At 67.4% G+C, this 19037-nt stretch overlaps 1 protein-coding gene and 1 long non-coding RNA gene across 2 annotated transcripts; one reads left to right on the forward strand and one right to left on the reverse strand.

The window, feature by feature from the left end:
• Positions 1-3352: 3352 nt before the first annotated feature.
• LOC127465923 (sphingomyelin phosphodiesterase 5-like) lies at positions 3353-18601 on the reverse strand. The gene is made up of 8 exons (XM_051776449.1): positions 18030-18601; positions 10663-12149; positions 10505-10577; positions 8775-8915; positions 7495-7584; positions 6660-6723; positions 4122-4266; positions 3353-4045 (listed from the first exon to the last, which is right to left on the reverse strand). The coding sequence occupies exons 1-8, from the start codon at positions 18226-18228 to the stop codon at positions 3899-3901; spliced, it is 2346 nt and encodes a 781-aa protein (XP_051632409.1). The 5' UTR covers positions 18229-18601; the 3' UTR covers positions 3353-3898.
• Positions 13510-14731, forward strand: LOC127465922 (uncharacterized). Its single transcript, XR_007902461.1, has 4 exons — positions 13510-13612; positions 13667-13693; positions 14290-14539; positions 14673-14731. It is a non-coding gene; the product is annotated as an uncharacterized LOC127465922 (long non-coding RNA).
• Positions 18602-19037: the final 436 nt, after the last annotated feature.

Raw genomic sequence — 19037 nt, forward strand, 5'->3', positions numbered from 1 at the left:
TACGCACATTTCGGGGAGCAGCCCCCCCAGGTCTGCTGTGGGGCAGCCCCCCCTCCTAGAGACGCACAGGCTGTGGGCAGCCCCCCAACTCCAGCTATGCACCCCTCTATGGGGCAGCCCCCAAATCCCCCATGGGGCAGCCCCCCAACCCTTCCTAGGGGCAGACCCCCCCCTCCAGCTATGCACCCCTCTATGGGCAGCCCCCCCCAGATACGCACAGTCCATGGGGCAGCCCCCCAACCCCAGCTCTGCACAGTCTGTAGGACAACCCCAGCCCTTCCCAGCCCCCCAGCCCCACTGTGGGGCAGCCCCCCCTAGATCAGCTCAGTCTAAGGGCAGCCCCCCCTAGATCAGCTCAGTCTATAGGGCAGCCCCCCCTAGATCAGCTCAATCTATAGGGCAGCCCCCCCTAGATCAGCTCAGTCTATAGGCAGCCCCCCCTAGATCAGCTCAGTCTATAGGGCAGCCCCCCCTAGATCAGCTCAATCTATAGGGCAGCCCCCCCTAGATCAGCTCAGTCTATAGGGCAGCCCTCCTAGATCAGCTCAGTCTATAGGGCAGCCCCCCTAGATCAGCTCAGTCTATAGGCAGGCCCCCCAGCCCCATGTGGGGCAGCCCCCCCTAGATCAGCTCAGTCTATAGGGCAGCCCCCCAGCCCCACTATGGGGCAGCCCCCCCTAGATCAGCTCAGTCTATAGGGCAGCCTCCCTAGATCAGCTCAGTCTATAGGGCAGCCCCCCCTAGATCAGCTCAGTCTATAGGGCAGCCCCCCCTAGATCAGCTCAGTCTATAGGGCAGCCCCCCCTAGATCAGCTCAGTCTATAGGGCAGGCCCCCCCCATCTCTGCACCCCCCGGCTCTGCCCCCTCCCTGGTTCACCCCCCCCAGCCCCAGTTTGTGCCTCCCCACTCTGGGGGCTCAAGCCCCTCCCCCCGGGGGGGCCCCGCCCCCATTTTGGGGGTCTCCCCCTGCCCCCCCCCCGCGTTCCAGCTTCCAATAAATCCAACTGTGCCCATCCCGCCCCGTGTCTGTGGGAGGGGGGGGGGGGGGTGCTGGGACCCCCAGGGAGCCCCCCCTGGCTCTGCCCCACACGCTGGACCCCCCTTCCCACCCCGGTCCCTGCCCTGTGCCGTGGGGCAGTTGCCAGCACCACCCACCCCCCCTGCACTCCAGGCCTTTATTGATCCCGTGGCTGGGCCAGGATCAATGCCAGGTCAGTGCTGGATCAATGCCAGATCAATGCCAGATCAGGACTGGATCAATGCCAGATTAGTGCTGGATCAATGCCAGATCAATGCAGGTCAGTGCCAGATCAATGCCAGATCAATACCAGGTCAGTGCCAGATCAATGCCAGGTCAGTGCCAGATCAATGCCAGATCAATACCAGGTCAGTGCCAGATCAATGCCAGATCAGGACTGGATCAATGCCAGATTAGTGCTGGATCAATGCCAGGTCAATGCCAGGTCAGGGCTGGATCAATGCCAGATCAATGCCAGATCAGTGCCAGATCAATGCCAGGTCAGTGCTGGATCAATGCCGATACCGGATCAATGGCAGAGCAATGCAGACCCACACCAGGCTGGCGCCGGATCAATGTTGCGCTGATGCTGGATCGATAATGGATCAATAATGGATCGATAATGGACTGATGCCGGATCAATGCTGGGCCGATACTGTTACGTGCAGATCGATACTGGAGCAATAGCAGATCAATACTGGGCTTATGCTGGATCAATCCCTGACAACTGCTCCTTTCGTACCAGATTGACACTGAACTGATGCTGGACCGATGCTGGATCAATACTGGACTGATGCCAGATCAATACTGGTGTGATACTGGATTGATGTTGGATCAATGCTGGATTGATGCTGGATTGATCCTGAGCCAATACCAGATCAATGCAGGATCAATGCTGGATTGATGAACCAATACCAGATCAATGCTGGATTGATCCTGAGCCAATACCAGATCAATGCTGGATCAATGCTGGACTGATCCCGAGCCAATACCTGATCGATCCCGGATCAATGCTGGACTGATCCGAGCCGATACCCGACCGATCCCGGATCAATGCCCGGATCAATCACCGGGGCTCCATTTCAGGACAGACTCACCCAGAGCCGATTCCAAACAAACCTCGTTTAATCCCTGACAACGGATCGATACCGGATCAATGCCCGGCTGGGCCGGATCGATACCAGATCAATACCGGATCGATGCCAGGCTGGGGCCGGGACTGATGCCTGATCAATGCTGGAATGATGCTGGTCTGGAGCTGGATCCATGCTGGTTTCATGCTGGATCCATGCTGAATGATGCTGGATCAATCTGGAATGATGCTGGATCGATGCTGGATCGATGCCCAATCAATGTCAGACTGATGTCGGATCGATGCCGGAGTGGAGCCGGATTGATGCTGAAACCGATGGTGGATCGATGCCAAACCAATGCCAGGCTGCTGCCAGATCATGCCAGGCTGATGCTGGATCAATGCCAGGCTGATGCTGATCAATACCAGGCTGATACCAGATCAATGCCAGGCTGATACCAGATCAATACAGGCTGATGCCAGATCAATGCCAGGCTGATGCCCGGATCAATACCAGGCTGATACCAGATCAATGCCTGGCTGATACCGGATCAATGCCAGGCTGCTGCCGGATCAATGCCAGGCTGATGCCGGATCAATGCCAGGCTGAACCAGATCAATGCCAGGCTGATACCGGATCAATGCCAGGCTGCTGCCAGATCAATGCCAGCTGATACCAGATCAATACCAGGCTGCTGCCGGATCAATGCCAGGCTGATACCGGGCTGACACCGGACCAATTCTGAGCTGATGCCAGAGCGATGCAGGACTGAGGCTGGATCAATGCCTCATCAATATCGGATCAATGCCTCATCAACATCGGATCGATGCTCAGCAATATCGGATCGATGCCTCATCAATATCAGATCGATGCCTCATCAATATCGGTATCAATGTGGAGCCGATGCTGGACTGATGCCGGATCAATGCCTGACCAATAGTGAGCCGATACTAAACCAATTCTGATTCCCTGCTGGATCCATACTGGACTGATGCCGGATCAATACCAGACCAACACTGAGCTGATACTGAACCAGTTCTGATTCCCTGCCGGATCCATACGGGACTGATACCGGATCAATGCCGGGTCGAGCTGGATCGATGGATCAATGGATTGATGGATCGATGGATCAATGGATCAATGGATTGGTGGATCATAGATCGATGCCAGATTGATCCCAGATTGACTCCGGATCAATACTGGGCCGATACCAGGTCAATGGGTGGGCTCCTGCCGGACTGATACCGGATCAATGCCGGATCAAGGATTGAGGATCGATGATCGATGGATTGATGGATCAATGGATCGATGGATCGATGCCGGGTTGATCCCAGATTGACTCCGGATCAATACTGGGCCGATACCAAGTCAATGGTGGGCTCCTGCCGGACTGATACCGGATCAATGCCGGCTCGAGGATTGATGGGTCAATGGATCGATGGATCGATGGATCAATGGATCAATGGGTCAATGCCGGGTTGATCCCAGATTGACTCCGGATCAATACCAGGCTGATGCCGGGTCAGTGGTGGGCTCCTGCCGGACTGATACTGGATCAATGCCGGATCGAGGATCGATGGATTGATGGATCGATGGATCGGTGCCGGGTTGATCCCAGATTGACTCCGGATCAATACTGGGCCGATACCGGGTCAATGGTGGGCTCCTGCCAGACTGATACCGGATCAATGCCCGACCAACGCCGGACTGATCCTGGATCGATGCCGGGCCAATACCAGACCAATACCAGGCCAATACCGGGCCAATACCAGACCAATACCGGGTCAATACCAGACCAATACCGGGTCAATACGGGGCCGGCCCTTCCCGGTGCCACGCCTGGTGCCGTGCCGGGCTCAGGGCCCGGCTGGGTCCCACCCGGAGCCGCAGAGCCACGGGCAGGTGGTCGGAGCGCGTGGCCAGCTGGGTGATGACCGACACCCCGGTCACCTCCTGCGGGGACAGCGGGGTCAGGGCAGGGGTCAGGGGTCACGGGGGGGTCGCGGGGGGGTCACGGGGGGTCACTCACGGTGGGCAGCGGCGGGTGCCCGCGGTGCAGCACGTAGTCCACGCGCCGGCCCTGCCAGGGCCGGGGGGCAGCGGGGTCGGGGTGCCCGTCACACAGGATGGGACCGGCCAGGAACTGCTGCCGGCCCCACGGGTGGGACAGCGTCCTGCGGGCAGGGGGCACGGGGTGAGGGCAGGGGGTGGCACCGGTGGGGCAGGGGACACCGTCAGGGCATGGGGTGGGGCAGGGGACACCGTCAGGGCCGGGGGGCAGCGGGGTCGGGGTGCCCGTCACACAGGATGGGCCCGGCCAGGAACTGCTGCCGGCCCCAGGGGTGGACAGCGTCCTGCGGGCAGGGGGCACGGGGTGAGGGCACGGGGGTGGGGCAGGGGGGGCATCGGTGGGGCAGGGGACACCATGAGGGCACTGGGGTGACACTGGGAACATGCTGTGAGGGCACGGGGTGGCACCAGGGGGACACTGTGAGGGCACGGGGTGACACCGGGGACACGCCGTGAGGGCACAGGGTGACACCAGTGGGGCAGAGGACATGCTGTGAGGGCACAGGGTGGCACTGGGGTGACACCGGTGGGGCAGGGGACACGCCGTGAGGGCACGGGGTGACACCGGTGGGGCAGGGGACACGCTGTGAGGGCACAGGGTGACACCGGTGGAGCAGGGGACACACCGTGAGGGCACGGGGTGACACCGGTGGGGCAGGGGACACGCTGTGAGGGCACAGGGTGACACCGGTGGAGCAGGGGACACACCGTGAGGGCACAGGGTGGCACCGGTGGGACAGGGGACACACCGTGAGGGCACGGGGTGGCACTGGGGACACGCTATGAGGGCACGGGGTGGCACCGGGTGGCACCGGTGGAGCAGGGGACACGCCGTGAGGGCACAGGGTGACACCGGTGGGGCAGGGGACATGCTGTGAGGGCACGGGGTGGCACCGGGGGGACACTGTGAGGGCACGGGGTGGCACCGGGGACACGCTGTGAGGGCACGGGGTGGCACCAGTGGGGCAGGGGACACGCTGTGAGGGCACGGGGTGGCACCGGGGACACGCTGTGAGGGCACGGGGTGGCACCGGGGTGACAGGGATGGGGTGGCACCGGGATGTGGTGGCGCAGAGCGGCGATGGCAGGGGGGTGTGGTGACAGGGGGACACGGTGGGACACGGGCACAGGGGCACGGGGACGTGGCGTCAGGGGGACATGGTGGGACGTGGACACGGGCACGGGGACATGGTGATGGGGACATGGTGACAGGGACACAGGGGCACAGGGGCACAGGGACGTGGTGGCAGGAGGACGCGGGCACAGGGGCACGGGGACATGGTGACATGGGCACAGCATGGCATGGGGACACGGCAGCGCAGGGGGTGGTGGCACAGGGACAGGGTGTCACGGGGACGTGGTGGGACACTGGCACAAGGGCACAGGGATGTGGTGACAGGAGGACGTGGTGACAGGAGGATGTGGGCACAGGGGCACGGGGACATGGTGACATGGGCACGGCGTGGTGTGGGGACACGGGTGTGGTGGCACAGGGACAGGGTGTCACCCGGGGCCAGCGGGACCCGGGGGTGTGCAGGCACAGGGACACGGTGGTTGGGCCGTGGCGGTGGAGGGGACACGGTGGCACACGGTGGCACACGGTGGCACACGGTGGCACCACAGGGACAGAGGGTCGCCCCCCATCATCCCCTCTCCGGGCCAGTGGCTCGGCTGAAGCGTCCCCCTCCCCACCCCATGGCCCCTCCGTGTCCCCCAGCCCTGTGTCCCCCCCATGGCCCCTCCGTGTCCCCCTGTATTCCCCTCCATGTCCCCCCCCATGTCCCCTCCGTGTCCCCCAGCCCTGTGTCCCCCTGTATTCCCCTCCATGTCCCCCCCCCATGTCCCCTCCGTGTCCCCCCCATGTTCCCCCCGTGTCCCCCCCATGTCCCCTCCTTGTCCCCCCCCATGTCCCCCTGTCCCCCACCCCTGTGTCCCCCCCATGGCCCCTCCGTGTCCCCCCGATGTCCCCCCCGTGTCCCCCAGCCCTGTGTCCCCCTGTATTCCCCTCCATGTCCCCCCATGTCCCCATGTCCCCCACCCCCGTGTCTCCTCCGTGCCCCCCCATGTCCCCTCCGTGTCCCCCACCCCTGTGTCCCCCCATGTCCCCTCCTTGCCCCCCCATGTCCTCTCCGTGTCCCCCCCCGTGTTCCCCCCCATGTCCCCTCCATGTCCCTCCCGTGTCCCCCCCATGTCCCCGTATCCCCACCCCTGTGTCCCCCTGTATTCCCCTCCATGTCCCCCCCATGTTCCCTCCATGTCCCCCCCCATGTCCCCTCCATGTCCCCCCCCATGTCCCCTCCATGTCCCCCGATGTCCCCTCCGTGTCCCCTACCCCTGTGTCCCCCTGTATTCCCCTCCGTGTCCCCCACCCATGTCCCCTCCGTGTCCCCCCCATGTCCCCCCCGTGTCCCCCCCATGTCCCCTCCGTGTCCCCCCCATGTCCCCCCCGTGTCCCCCCCATGTCCCCTCGGTGTCCCCCCCGTCCCCAGCCCGTCACCTCTTCATCCTCTCGGGGGTGGACACGGGCTCCTCGTAGATCTTGAGGTAGTTGAGCAACGTCCCTTTGGGGGAGGGACAGGGGGGGACAGGGAGGGGACAGGGGGGACATGAGCAGGACCCCAGACACGACCACAGCCCTCCAGGAGGGGACAGGGGGCACAGGGACAGCGGGGACCCCGGGACGGGGACAGGGAGGACCCCGGGGGGGTGACAGTGGGGTCGTCACGCGGGGGGGGCAGTGGGGTTATCAGGGGGTGACAGTGGGGTCCTCGGGGGGGTGACAGTGGGATCCCCGGGGAGGTGACAGTGGGGTCCACAGGGGGTGACAGTGGGGTCCCCGGCAGGGTGACAGTGGGGTCCCAGGGGGGTGACAGTGGGGTCCCTGAGGGGGTGACAGTGGGGTCCTCGGGGGAGGTGACAGTGGGGTCCTGGGGGGGTGACAGTAGGGTCCCTGGGGGGTGACAGTGGGGTCCCCGGCAGGGTGACAGTGGGATCCCCAGGGGGTGACAGTGGGGTCCCCGGGGAGGTGACACCGTGGGGTGACAGTGGGGTCCCAGGGGGTGACAGTGGGGTCCACAGAGAGGGTGACAGTGGGGTCCCCGGGGGGGTGACAGTGGGGTCCCCAGGAGGGGACAGTGGGGTCCCCGGGAGGGGGACAGTGGGGTCACCAGAGGGGTGACAGTGGGGTACCCGGGGGGGTGACAGTGGGGTCCCTGAGGGGGGTGACAGTGGGGTCCCCGGCAGGGTGACAGTGGGGTCCCCCTGGGGGTGACAGTGGGGTCCCCGTGGGGTGACAGTGGGGTGGGTGGCAGTGGGGTCCCCGGGGGTCTCACCGATGGCCCAGGGCTGGTCCTGGCCCGGCCCCAGGCGACAGGGGTCCTGGTACTCCTGGAAGAGCGGGTGCTGCTGGTTCAGTGCGTCACCTGCGCGGGGACACGGCTCTGCTGTCACCCCCCGGACCCCCGGGTGGTCCCCCACGTCCCTCCATGTCCCCATGTCCCACTCAGTCCCCTCCATGTCCCCACTGTGTCCCCCCCCATTTCCCCCCCTGTGCCCCCCCCGTGTCCCCCATCTCCCCCACATCCCCCTCTGTGTCCCCCCCATGTCCCTCCATGTCCCCATGTCCCCATGAGTCCCCTCCATGTCCCCCATCCATGTCCCCCTGTGTCCCCCTCTCCCCGTGTCCCTCCCCCATGTCCCCTCTGCCCCCCGTCTCCCCCACATCCCCCCCGTGTCCCCCCCGTGTCCCCCCCATGTCCCTCCATGTCCCCATGTCCCCCTCACTCCCCTCCATGTCCCCCATCTCCCCCACATCCCCCCTGTGTTCCCCCTGTGTCCCTACATGTCCCCCTGTCCCCCTCTCCCCATGTCCCCATCCATGTCCCCTCTGCCCCCCATCTCCCCCCCATCCCCCCCATGTCCCCCCGTGTCCCTCCATGTCCCCATGTCCCCCTCAGTCCCCTACATGTCCCCCATCCATGTCCCCCTGTGTTCCCCTCCCCCTGTGTCCCTCACCCATGTCCTCTCTGCCCCCCGTCTCCCCCACATCCCCCCCGTGTCCCCCCCATGTCCCTCCATGTCCCCATGTCCCCCTCAGTCTCCTCCATGCCCCCCATTTCCCCCACATCCCCCCCGTGTCCTCCCATGTCCCTCCATGTCCCCCTCAGTCCCCTCCATGTCCCCCATCCATGTCCCCACTCTGTCCCCCCCATTTCCCCTGCTGTGTCCCCCGTCCATGTCCCCTCTGCCCCCCATCTCCCCCACATCCCCCCCGTGTCCCTCCATGTCCCCATGTCCCCCTCAGTCTCCTCCATGTCCCCCATCCATGTCCCCCTGTGTCCCCCTCTCCCCGTGTCCCTCACCCATGTCCCCTCTGCCCCCCATCTCCCCCCCATCCCCCCCATGTCCCCCTGTGTCCCCCCATGTCCCTACATGTCCCCATGTCCCCCTCAGTCCCCTCCATGTCCCCCATCCATGTCCCCCTGTGTCCCCCCCATTTCCCCTGCTGTGTCCCCCCCTGTGTCCCCCATCTCCCCCACATCCCCCCCATGTCCTCCCCATGTCCCTCCATGTCCCCCTCAGTCCCCTCCATGTCCCCGCCGTGTCCCCCCACCCCGGGAGCAGTTGTCGAAGTTGAGGTCCCCGCAGAGGACGTCGAAGGCCACGAGGTCCCCGCGCTGCTCCTGCTCCTGCCGGAACTCCCGGAGCCAGCGGAGCAGCAGGGTCAGCTGCAGGTCACGGACGGGGGCATCGCCTGGGGCAGGGACACGGGGACACGGGCGTGGGGACGGACGGACACGGGCAGACAGCCGGACAGGGGGGCACAGGGACACAGGGGCACGGATGGACACGGACGGACACATGGACACAGGGGCACAGGGACAGGGGGACACGGGTGTGGGGACGGACGGACACGCAGACACGGGGGCACAGGGACATGGGGACACGGGTGTGGGGACGGACGGACACGGACGGACACATGGACACACGGGCACATGGACACGGGGACACGGGTGTGGGGACGGACGGACATGGACGGACACACGGACACAGGGACATGGGGACACAGGTGTGGGGATGGACAGACACGTACGGACACACGGACACAGGGACATGGGGACACAGGTGTGGGGACGGACACGGACGGACACACGGACACAGGGACACAGAGGCACAGGGGCACGGATGTGGGGACGGACGGACACGGACGGACACACGGACACGGGGACACGGGGACACGGATGGACACGGACGGACACACGGACATGGGGACATGGGGACACGGGTGTGGGGACGGATGGACACGGGCAGACACACGTACAGGGGGGCACAGGGACACGGGGACATGGGCGTGGGGACGGACGGACACGGACGGACACACAGACAGGGGGGCACGGGGACACGGGGACACGGGCGTGGGGACGGATGGACACGGACGGACGGACACGGACGGACACACGGACACGGGGGCACGGGGGCACAGGGGCACGGATGTGGGGACAGACGGACACGGACGGACACACGGACACGGGGGCACGGGGACACGGGGACACGGGCGTGGGGACGGACGGACACGGACGGACACATGGACATGGGGGCACTGGGGGGCACACATGGGGTCACCACCCACCCCGGCACCGCTGGGACCCCCTTGGTGTCAGCTGGGCAGAGGGACAGACGGACACAGGGACACGGGGGGACACGGACAGGTGGGTGCACGGACACACAGACAGATGGACACGGGGACATGGGGACAGGGCGGGATGGACACACGGACACAGGGACACAGGGACACGGGGGGACACGGACACACAGACACTGGAATAGGTGGACAAGGGGACGTGGTGGGACGGACACACAGACATGGGGACACGGGGGGACACGGACAGGTGGGTGCACGGACACACAGACATGGGGACACGGGGGGACACGGACAGGTGGGTGCACGGACACACAGACACGTGAACAGGTGGACACAGGGACATGGACACACTGGCACGTGGACACGGTGGGAGGGACACACGGACATGGGGACACGGGGGGACACGGACAGGTGGGTGCACAGACACACAGACACATGAACAGGTGGACACGGGGACATGGACACACCGGCACATGGACACAGTGGGATGGACACACAGACACGGACACAGGACACAGGGGGACACGGACATGTGGGTGCACGGACACACAGACAGGTCAATAGGTGGATAAGGGGACACGGTGGGACGGACACACGGACACAGGGACACATGGACACAAGAACAGGGGTCACAGGGACACGAGGACACACACACGGTGTCCCCCCAGGCCCCCCCCGATGTCCCCCCCGTCCCCACTCACACGCCGGCGCCTGCAGGTGGGTGCAGCCGATGAACCCCACGAGGCGCCGACCCCGCGCCGACCCCAACAGCACCTGAGGGGGGGGGGGACACGGCCCGTGTGTCACCTCGGCGGGTCCCCACCACCGCCCCCCACACCCCCCCGGCTCCCCCCCTCACCTGGGCCACCAGCAGCCCCTTGTTGGCCAGCGCGTCCTCGCGGGCGGCGTTGGGGAAGGGGTGGAAGCGGGCGGCCAGCAGCGGGAAGCGGCTGGCCAGGAGGAGCCCGCTGCCCAGCACCCGCAGCCGCCGCCGCCGCAGCCCCCCCGGGCCCACCCCCCACAGCACGAAGGGGAACCGGCGGCCCAGGCGCCGGCGCAGGAGCGCGGCCGCGGCGCCGTCGAACACCTCCTGCAGGCACACGAAGTCCGTGTCCGGGGGGATGTGCTCCGAGAGCACTGACGGCACCGGGGACGACATCGGCATCCCTGGGGCCGACATCGGAGTCCCCGGGACCGGGGTGGGCGCCGCGGGCGGGGCAGGGCCCGGCGTTGGGCTGGACGGTGGCACCGCCGGCGTCGGCACCGAGTCGTCTGCCGGTGATGGGTTGGCCACCGGTGATGGGTTGGCCACCGGTGATGGGTTGGCCATCAGTGATGGGTTGGCCATTGGTGATGGGTTGGCCATCAGTGATGGGTTGACCATCAGTGGTGGGTTGGCCATTGGTGATGAATTGGCCATTGGTGATGAATTGGCCATTGATGGTGGGTTGGCCATCGGTGATGAATTGGCCATCGGTGGTGGGTTGGCCATCAGTGATGAATTGGCCATTGGTGATGGGTTGGCCATCGGTGACGGGTTGGCCACCGACATCTCCAGCCATGGCATCGCGTTGGCCATCGGCACCGGCTCGGCCACGGGTGACCGATCGGCCCCCGGCATCTCCAGACCCGGCGCTGGACGGGCCACCATCACCGGATCCTCCCCCGGCGCCGCCCCGGTCCCGGGCCCGTGCCGCGGCCACGGCGTGCCGAGCGTGCCCCCGTAGCCCCCTCCCTCCCCGCGCCGCCGCGGCCCCAGCAGCCCGTCGCGGTCTCCGGAAGGTTCCTCGGGCGCCCCGGGCGCCAGGAGCCGGGCGATGCCCCGGGCGCGGCGCCGCGTGCCGCCCAGGTTGCTGAAGCGTGCCAGGCCGCTGGGCAGCAGGCACAGGTTGGCGCTGAGGAAGGTGAAGGAGCGGCGGCCCCGCGGGTCCCAGGGCGGCGCGGGCGCGGTGCCGGCGGCGCGCTGGAGCACCAGGGGCCGGCGGGCGGCCTGGGCCGGTAGCCACAGCAGCAGCCCCAGCGCGCCCAGGGGCAGCGACAGCACCAGCGCCGGCACCAGCGCCAGCCCCGCCAGCACCCGCGAGACCACCCCCCAAAACCGCCCGCCCCGGCTGTGCCGCCACCGCGCCCGCTGCGCCGTGGTGGGCCGCAGGGCCAGCAGCCGGTCCAGCGCCCACCAACTGGGGGCCAGCAGCCCCCCGGCCAGCGCGGCCAGCGCGGCCAGCGCCGGGCTGGGGAAGGGGGACTCGGGCAGCCGCGGGGGGGGCGGCCACGGCATCGGGGTGTCGGTGTTGGTGGCGGTGGGGTCACAACCCGGGTCAGAGGCGCCGGCACAGTTGGGGCAACCTGTGGGAGAGAGACCCCGGTGAGGGGGTGGGGAGAGGGGTGGGAGTGGGATCCGCCCCAGGGCCGGGGGTGGGACACCCCCCACACCCCCCCCCGGCACGTCTCGGCCACCGCAGGAACTTCCCGTGGCCAGGAGCGGGACCCCCCCACCCGCACCCCCAACATGCTGGTGGCCACCCCCACCACGGGAACATCCCGCGGCCCCCCCCAAACGTCCCAGTCCCCGCGGGAAAAACTCACGTGGCCGGAGCGGGACCCCCCCCCCCGCCCCGCCCCATCCCGGCCACCGTGGGAAATTCCCTCCCCCGCGTCCCAGAGGCCACCGTGGGAATGTCCCTTGGCCGGGACCGTCCCCCGCGGCCCCCGGGACCGGCCCCGGGCTCGGCCCCCGTCCCCGGGCTCGGGGGGGGTGACAGGGCTGGCATGGGGGTCTGGCATGGGGGTCCCTCCTCCCTGTCCCTGCAGGGTCCCCCCGGGACCCCCAAGGTGACCCGTGGTGGGCACAGCCCGAGCTGGGACCCCCCGAGATGGTGTCTGCTGGTCCTTTTCTTCCTCACCCTCGTCCCGGGACCCCCCCGCAGCCCCCCACTCACCTGTCAGGGGGCTCGGGGGGGGGGGTCAGGGGCCGCTGTCCCCGGGACCCCGCACACGGCCGAGCCCCTGAGCCCGGCCAGGGCAGGCTGGGGGCTGAGCCTGCCCGGGGGAGTCCCGGCCACGACCCTGTCCAGGTGAGTCCCGGCCACGACCCCGTCCAGGTGAATCCCAGCTCCTGCCCCTGCCCAGGTGAGTCCCGACCCCAACCCTGCTCAGGTGAGTCCCGGCCCGGATCCTGTCCAGGTGAGTCCCGGCCACGACCCCGTCCAGGTGAGTCCTGACCCTGACCCCGTCCAGGTGAGTCCCGGCCCCGACCCCGTCCAGGTGAGTTCCAGCCCGGATCCTGTCCAGGTGAGTCCCGGCCCCGACCCTGTCCAGGGGAGTCCCAGCTCGGATCCTGTCCAGGTGAGTCCTGGCCCCAACCCTGCCCAGGTGAGTCCCGGCCCAGATTCTGTCCAGGTGAGTCCTGGCCCCAACCCTGTCCAGGGGAGTCCCAGCTCGGATTCTGTCCAGGTGAGTCCTGGCCCCAACCCTGTCCAGGTGAATCCCGGCCCCGACCCCGTCCAGGTGAGTCCTGGCCCCTTCCCCTGTCCAGGTGAATCCCAGCTCCTGCCCCTGCCCAGGTGAGTCCTGGCCCCTTAACCCTGCCCAGGTGAGTCCCAGCCCCGACCCTGTCCAGGTGAGTCCCGGCCCCAATCCTGCCCAGGTAAGTCCTGGCCCGGATCCTGCCCAGGCAAGTCCCGGCCCCGACCCTGTCCAGGTGAGTCCCGGCCACGACCCCGTCCAGGTGAATCCCAGCTCCTGCCCCTGCCCAGGTGAGTCCCGACCCCAACCCTGCTCAGGTGAGTCCCGGCCCGGATCCTGTCCAGGTGAGTCCCGGCCACGACCCCGTCCAGGTGAGTCCTGACCCTGACCCCGTCCAGGTGAGTCCCGGCCCCGACCCCGTCCAGGTGAGTTCCGGCCCGGATCCTGTCCAGGTGAGTCCTGACCCCGACCCTGTCTGGTCACCTGTCTGGGTGAGTCCTGGCCCCGACTCCATCCAGGTGAGTCCCAGGCCTGCCCCAGTCCAGGTGAGTCCCGGCCCCGACCCTGCCCAGGTGAGTCCTGGCCCCTTCCCCTGTCCAGGTGAGTCCCAGCTCCTGCCCCTGCCCAGGTGAGTCCTGGCCCCTTAACCCTGCCCAGGTGAGTCCCGGCTCCTGCCCCTGCCCAGGTGAGTCCTGGCCCGGATCCTGCCCAGGCAAGTCCCGGTCCCTTAACCCTGTCCAGGCAAGTCCCGGCCCCAACCCTGTCCAGGTGAGTCCCAGATCCTGCCCAGGTGAGTCCCAGCCCCGACCCTGCCCAGGTGAGTCCCGGCCCGGACCCTGTGCAGGTGAGTCCTGACCCCGACCCTGTCTGGTCACCTGTCTGGGTGAGTCCCAACCCCTACCCTGCCCAGGTGAATCCCAGTTCCTACCCCTGCCCAGGTGAGTCCCGGCCCCGACCCTGCCCAGGTGAATCCCGGCCCCTTACCTTGTCCAGGTGAATCCCAGCTCCTGCCCCTGCCCAGGTAAGTCCTGGCCCAGATCCTGCCCAGGCAAGTCCCGGTCCCTTAACCCTGTCCAGGTGAGTCCCAGCCCCGACCCTGCCCAGGTGAGTCCTGGCCCCTTACCCTGTCCAGGTGAATCCCAGCTCCTGCCCCTGCCCAGGTGAGTCCCAGCTCGGATCCTGCCCAGGTGAGTCCTGGCCCCAACCCTGCCCAGGTGAATCCCGGTCCCTTAACCCTGTCCAGGTGAATCCCAGCCCCTTACCCTGTCCAGGTGAGTCCCAGATCCTGCCCAGGTGAGTCCCGGCCCCAACCCTGCCCAGGTGAGTCCTGGCCCGGATCCTGCCCAGGCAAGTCCCGGTCCCTTAACCCTGTCCAGGTGAATCCCAGCTCCTGACCCTGTCCAGGTGAGTCCCAGATCCTGCCCAGGTGAGTCCCAGCTCGGATCCTGCCCAGGTGAGTCCTGGCCCCGATCCTGCCCAGGTGAGTCCCAGCTCGGATCCTGCTCAGGTGAGTCCTGGCCCCGACCCTGCCCAGGTGAGTCCCAGCCCAAATCCTGCCCAGGTGAGTCCCAGATCCTGTCCAGGTGAGTCCCAGCTCCTGCCCCTGCCCAGGTGAGTCCCAGATCCTGCCCAGGTGAGTCCCGGATCCTGCCCAGGTGAGTCCCGGGAGGCCGTGACCGGCTGACCTGGCCCGACCGGTTCCTGACACCTCTGAGCCCGGCGGCCACACCAGGGCCAGACACCACACGTGGTCAGTGACACCTCACCTGGGCAGGTGACTCCTGCCTGACTCCTGCCTGGATTCTTCCTGGATCCTTCCCGGATCCTGCCTGACTCCTGCCTGACTCCTGCCTGGATTCTTCCTGGATCCTTCCTGGATCCTTCCTGGATCCTGCCTGACTCCTGCCTGACTCCTGCCTGGATTCTTCCTGGATCCTTCCCGGATCCTGCCTGACTCCTGCCTGACTCCTGCCTGGATTCTTCCTGGATCCTTCCCGGATCCTGCCTGACTCCTGCCTGACTCCTGCCTGGATTCTTCCTGGATCCTTCCTGGATCCTTCCTGGATCCTGCCTGACTCCTGCCTGACTCCTGCCTGGATTCTTCCTGGATCCTTCCCGGATCCTGCCTGACTCCTGCCTGACTCCTGCCTGACTCTGCAGCCGCCGACTCCCAGCATGAGGTGGTGCCAGACACTGGGGTCACTGGGGTCATGGGGTGCACTGGGGTCACCGGGGGCACAGGGGGTTCTGAGAGCACTGGGATTACTGGGGACAGCGGGACACTGGGGTCACTGGGGACAGTGGGACACTGGGATTACTGGGGACAAGGGGACACTGGGGTCACTGGGGACAATGGGACACTGGGATTACTGGGGACAGCGGGACACTGGGATTACTGGGGACAACGGGACACTGGGGTCACTGGGGACAACGGGACACTGGGGTCACTGGGGACAGCAGGACACTGGGATTACTGGGGACAAGGGGACACTGGGATTACTGGATGCACTGGGAGTACAGGGGGTTCTGAGAGCACTGGGATTACTGGGGACAGTGGGACACTGGGATTACTGGGGACAACAGGACACTGGGATAACTGGGGAGAACGGGACACTGGGGGTATTGGAGGTGCTGGAGTCACTGGGAACGCTGGGGACACTGGGAACACTGGGGGCACTGGGAACACTGGGGGCACTGGGGGCACTGGGAACACTGGGGGCACTGGGAACACTGGGAACACTGGGGGCACTGGGAACACTGGGAACACTGGGGGCACTGGGAACACTGGGGGCACTGGGGGCACTGGGAACACTGGGAACACTGGGGGCACTGGGAACACTGGGAACACTGGGGGCACTGGAACACTGGGGGCACTGGGGGCACTGGGAACACTGGGAACACTGGGGGCACTGGGAACACTGGGAACACTGGGAACACTGGGGGCACTGGGAACACTGGGAACACTGGGAACACTGGGGGCACTGGGAACACTGGGGGCACTGGGAACACTGGGGGCACTGGGGGCACTGGGAGCACTGGGAACACTGGGAACACTGGGGGCACTGGGAACACTGGGAACACTGGGAACACTGGGAACACTGGGGGCACTGGGAACACTGGGGGCACTGAGAACACTGGGGGCACTGGGAACACTGGGGGCACTGGGAACACTGGGAACACTGGGGGCACTGGGAACACTGGGGGCACTGAGAACACTGGGGGCACTGGGGGCACTGGGAACACTGGGGGCACTGGGAACACTGGGGGCACTGGGAACACTGGGAACACTGGGAACACTGGGGGCACTGGGAACACTGGGGGCACTGGGGAAAACGAGTCACCCCCGGGGGTCCCCCCTGCTCCCACCCTGCGGGTCCCAGGCAGGTTCCCCCCTCCCGCTCCCGGCTCGTCCCTTGTCCCCGCGGGGCCGTGGGTGGCGGGGCCGGCACGTGCCACGGGTGACTCGGCCCGGGCGTGGCACCTCCTGCCACCCCCTCTGGCCACGGGGCGGGAATCGGGGTCACCGCGGGAGCGGGAATGCGAGGGGGGACCGTCCCTGTGCCCCCGTCCCCCGGTGCCCACCCCGAGGGGGCAGTGCCAGGGGCTCGGGTTGCCCCGGCACGGTGGCACTGGCATTGTCCCCGCGGTGCTGGCACTGGCACCGGCATTGTCCCCGCGGTGCTGGCACTGGCACTGGCATTGTCCCCACGTCGATGGCACTGGCACTGGCACCGGCATTGTCCCCGCGGCGCTGGCACTGGCACTGGCATTGTCCCCACGGCGATGGCACTGGCACTGGCACCGGCATTGTCCCCGCGGCGCTGGCACTGGCACTGGCACCGGCATTGTCCCCGCGGTGCTGGCACCGGCACCGGCATTGTCCCCGCGGTGCTGGCAGTGCCACTGGCATTGTCCCCGCGGCGCTGGCAGTGCCACCGGCATTGTCCCCGCGGTGCCAGCCCCCGGAAAGGGCACAGAGCCACAGCCCCGGCACCCGGCGCCGGCTCCTGCCCGCGGGGCCGTGTTTGCCCGGGTGGGGCAGCCGAGCCCTCCCCGGTGTGGCCTTTGAGGTGGCTTTGGGGGCGAGTGGCACCGTGCCCTGGTGCCCCGAGGGTTGGGCAGCGCCAGAGCCGCCTGTGCCGGCTCCGAGCCCGTCCTGGCTCCGAGCCCGTGCCGGTTCCCTGCCCGGGCCGGTTCCCTGCCTGTGCCACCACCGCCACTGCCACGGCCTCTGAGGTGGCTTTGGTGGCCGGGGGGGCGAGTGGCACCGTGCCCTGGTGCCCCGAGGGCTGGGCAGTGCCAGAGTCACCTGTGCCGGCTCTGAGACCGTCCCGGTTCTGAGCCCGTCCCAGTTAGAAACCTGTCCCGGTTAGAAGCCCACCGAGTTCCTCACCAGTGCCACTTCCCTGCCGGTGCCACCTGCCACCGGTGCCACTTCCCTGCCGGTGCCACTTCCCTGCCGGTGCCACCTCCCTGCCTGTACCACTTCCCTGCCGGTGCCATTTCCCTGCCGGTGCCACTTCCCTACCGGTGCCACTTCCCTGCCGGTGCCACCTCCCTGCCAGTGCCACCTCCCTGCCTGTACCACTTCCCTGCCGGTGCCACTTCCCTGCCGGTGCCACCTCCCTGCCTGTACCACTTCCCTGCCGGTGCCATTTCCCTGCCGGTGCCACTTCCCTACCGGTGCCACTTCCCTGCCGGTGCCACCTCCCTGCCGGTGCCACCGCCGCTGCCGCCACGTCCCGGCCACTCCCCCCTCACCTCCGCACCCTCCAGCTCCGGGGGCCATCTCTGGTGCCACCTCCGCGGCGTCCCCGCTGTCCCCTCGCGCCCGGGGGCTGCCGGTGGCCACCGCTGGCCCCGGGCCCGTCGTTGTCGCCGCGGGAGCTCCGCAGGTGACAAAACATCCGCCGGCCGCGGGGACCTTCATTAAGGGCGGCCGTGCCACGTCCGGCCGCATTCCTACCACCCTGCGTGGCCCCGCCGCCACCCCCGCGGGGCGCGGATCCCCCCCCCCGGGCCACCCCGGGGTGGTCCCTGCGGCCCACGGGGGGTTGGTGGCCGCGGAGGTGCCACCGCGCCTCGCCCGGAGGTGCCACCTGACCGGTTCTGCCGGGTCAGGTGACCCCCGGGTGACCCCTCCCCCAGGTAACCCCCGGGTGACCCCTCCCAGGTGACCCCCAGGTGACCCCCGCGCGAGGGGTGTCGCGGTCACGGGGGGGTCACGGTGACGGTGGCACCGCTGGCACCGCGGTGGCACCCGCGGGACTGGCACCACCCACCCCCCTCTGGGTGTCCACACCCCCCTCTCACCTGCCCAGGTGTCCCCCCCCACCCCGCGGGACCCCCACGGGGGGACAAAATGGGACACGGGGGGACAAAATGTGACACGGGGGGACACGGGGGGACAAAATGTGACACGGGGGGACACGGGGGGACAAAATGTGACACGGGGGGACAAAATGTGACACGGGGGGACATGGGGGGACAAAATGTGACACGGGGGGACACGACCAGAGGATTTGTCCCCAGACACTTCCTCTTCCTCTTCCTCTTCCCTTTCCCCTTCCTTTTCCTGCCGCCGGACCTCCGGGGGGGGAGGGGTGTCCGTGTGTGTCCCCCCCCGCACCCCCAGACCCCCACGCCTCGGTCTCTGTCACCCCCTGTCACCCCCCAGAGCCCGCCGACCCCCGATGTCCCCCCCCGTGGCATGAGGGTGAGACCCCGGGGCAGGGCGGGACACAGGAGGGGACAGAGGAGGGGACAGAG

The sequence above is a fragment of the Manacus candei genome, unplaced genomic scaffold, assembly GCF_025592945.1.
Source record: "Manacus candei isolate 608988 ecotype Guabito, Panama unplaced genomic scaffold, ASM2559294v1 h1tg000532l, whole genome shotgun sequence".
Lineage (NCBI taxonomy): Eukaryota > Metazoa > Chordata > Aves > Passeriformes > Pipridae > Manacus > Manacus candei.

Coding starts and splice junctions, on each gene's coding strand:
- LOC127465923 (XM_051776449.1), bottom strand. CDS start 18,228: ATGCGGCCGGACGTGGCACGGCCGCCCTTAATGAAGGTCCCCGCGGCC. Junction 10,578..10,662: donor AGGGGCTGCTGGTGGCCCAG/GTGAGGGGGGGA, acceptor CCCCCCCCTCAG/GTGCTGTTGGGGTCGGCGCG. Junction 4,046..4,121: donor GGCACCCGCCGCTGCCCACC/GTGAGTGACCCC, acceptor CTGTCCCCGCAG/GAGGTGACCGGGGTGTCGGT.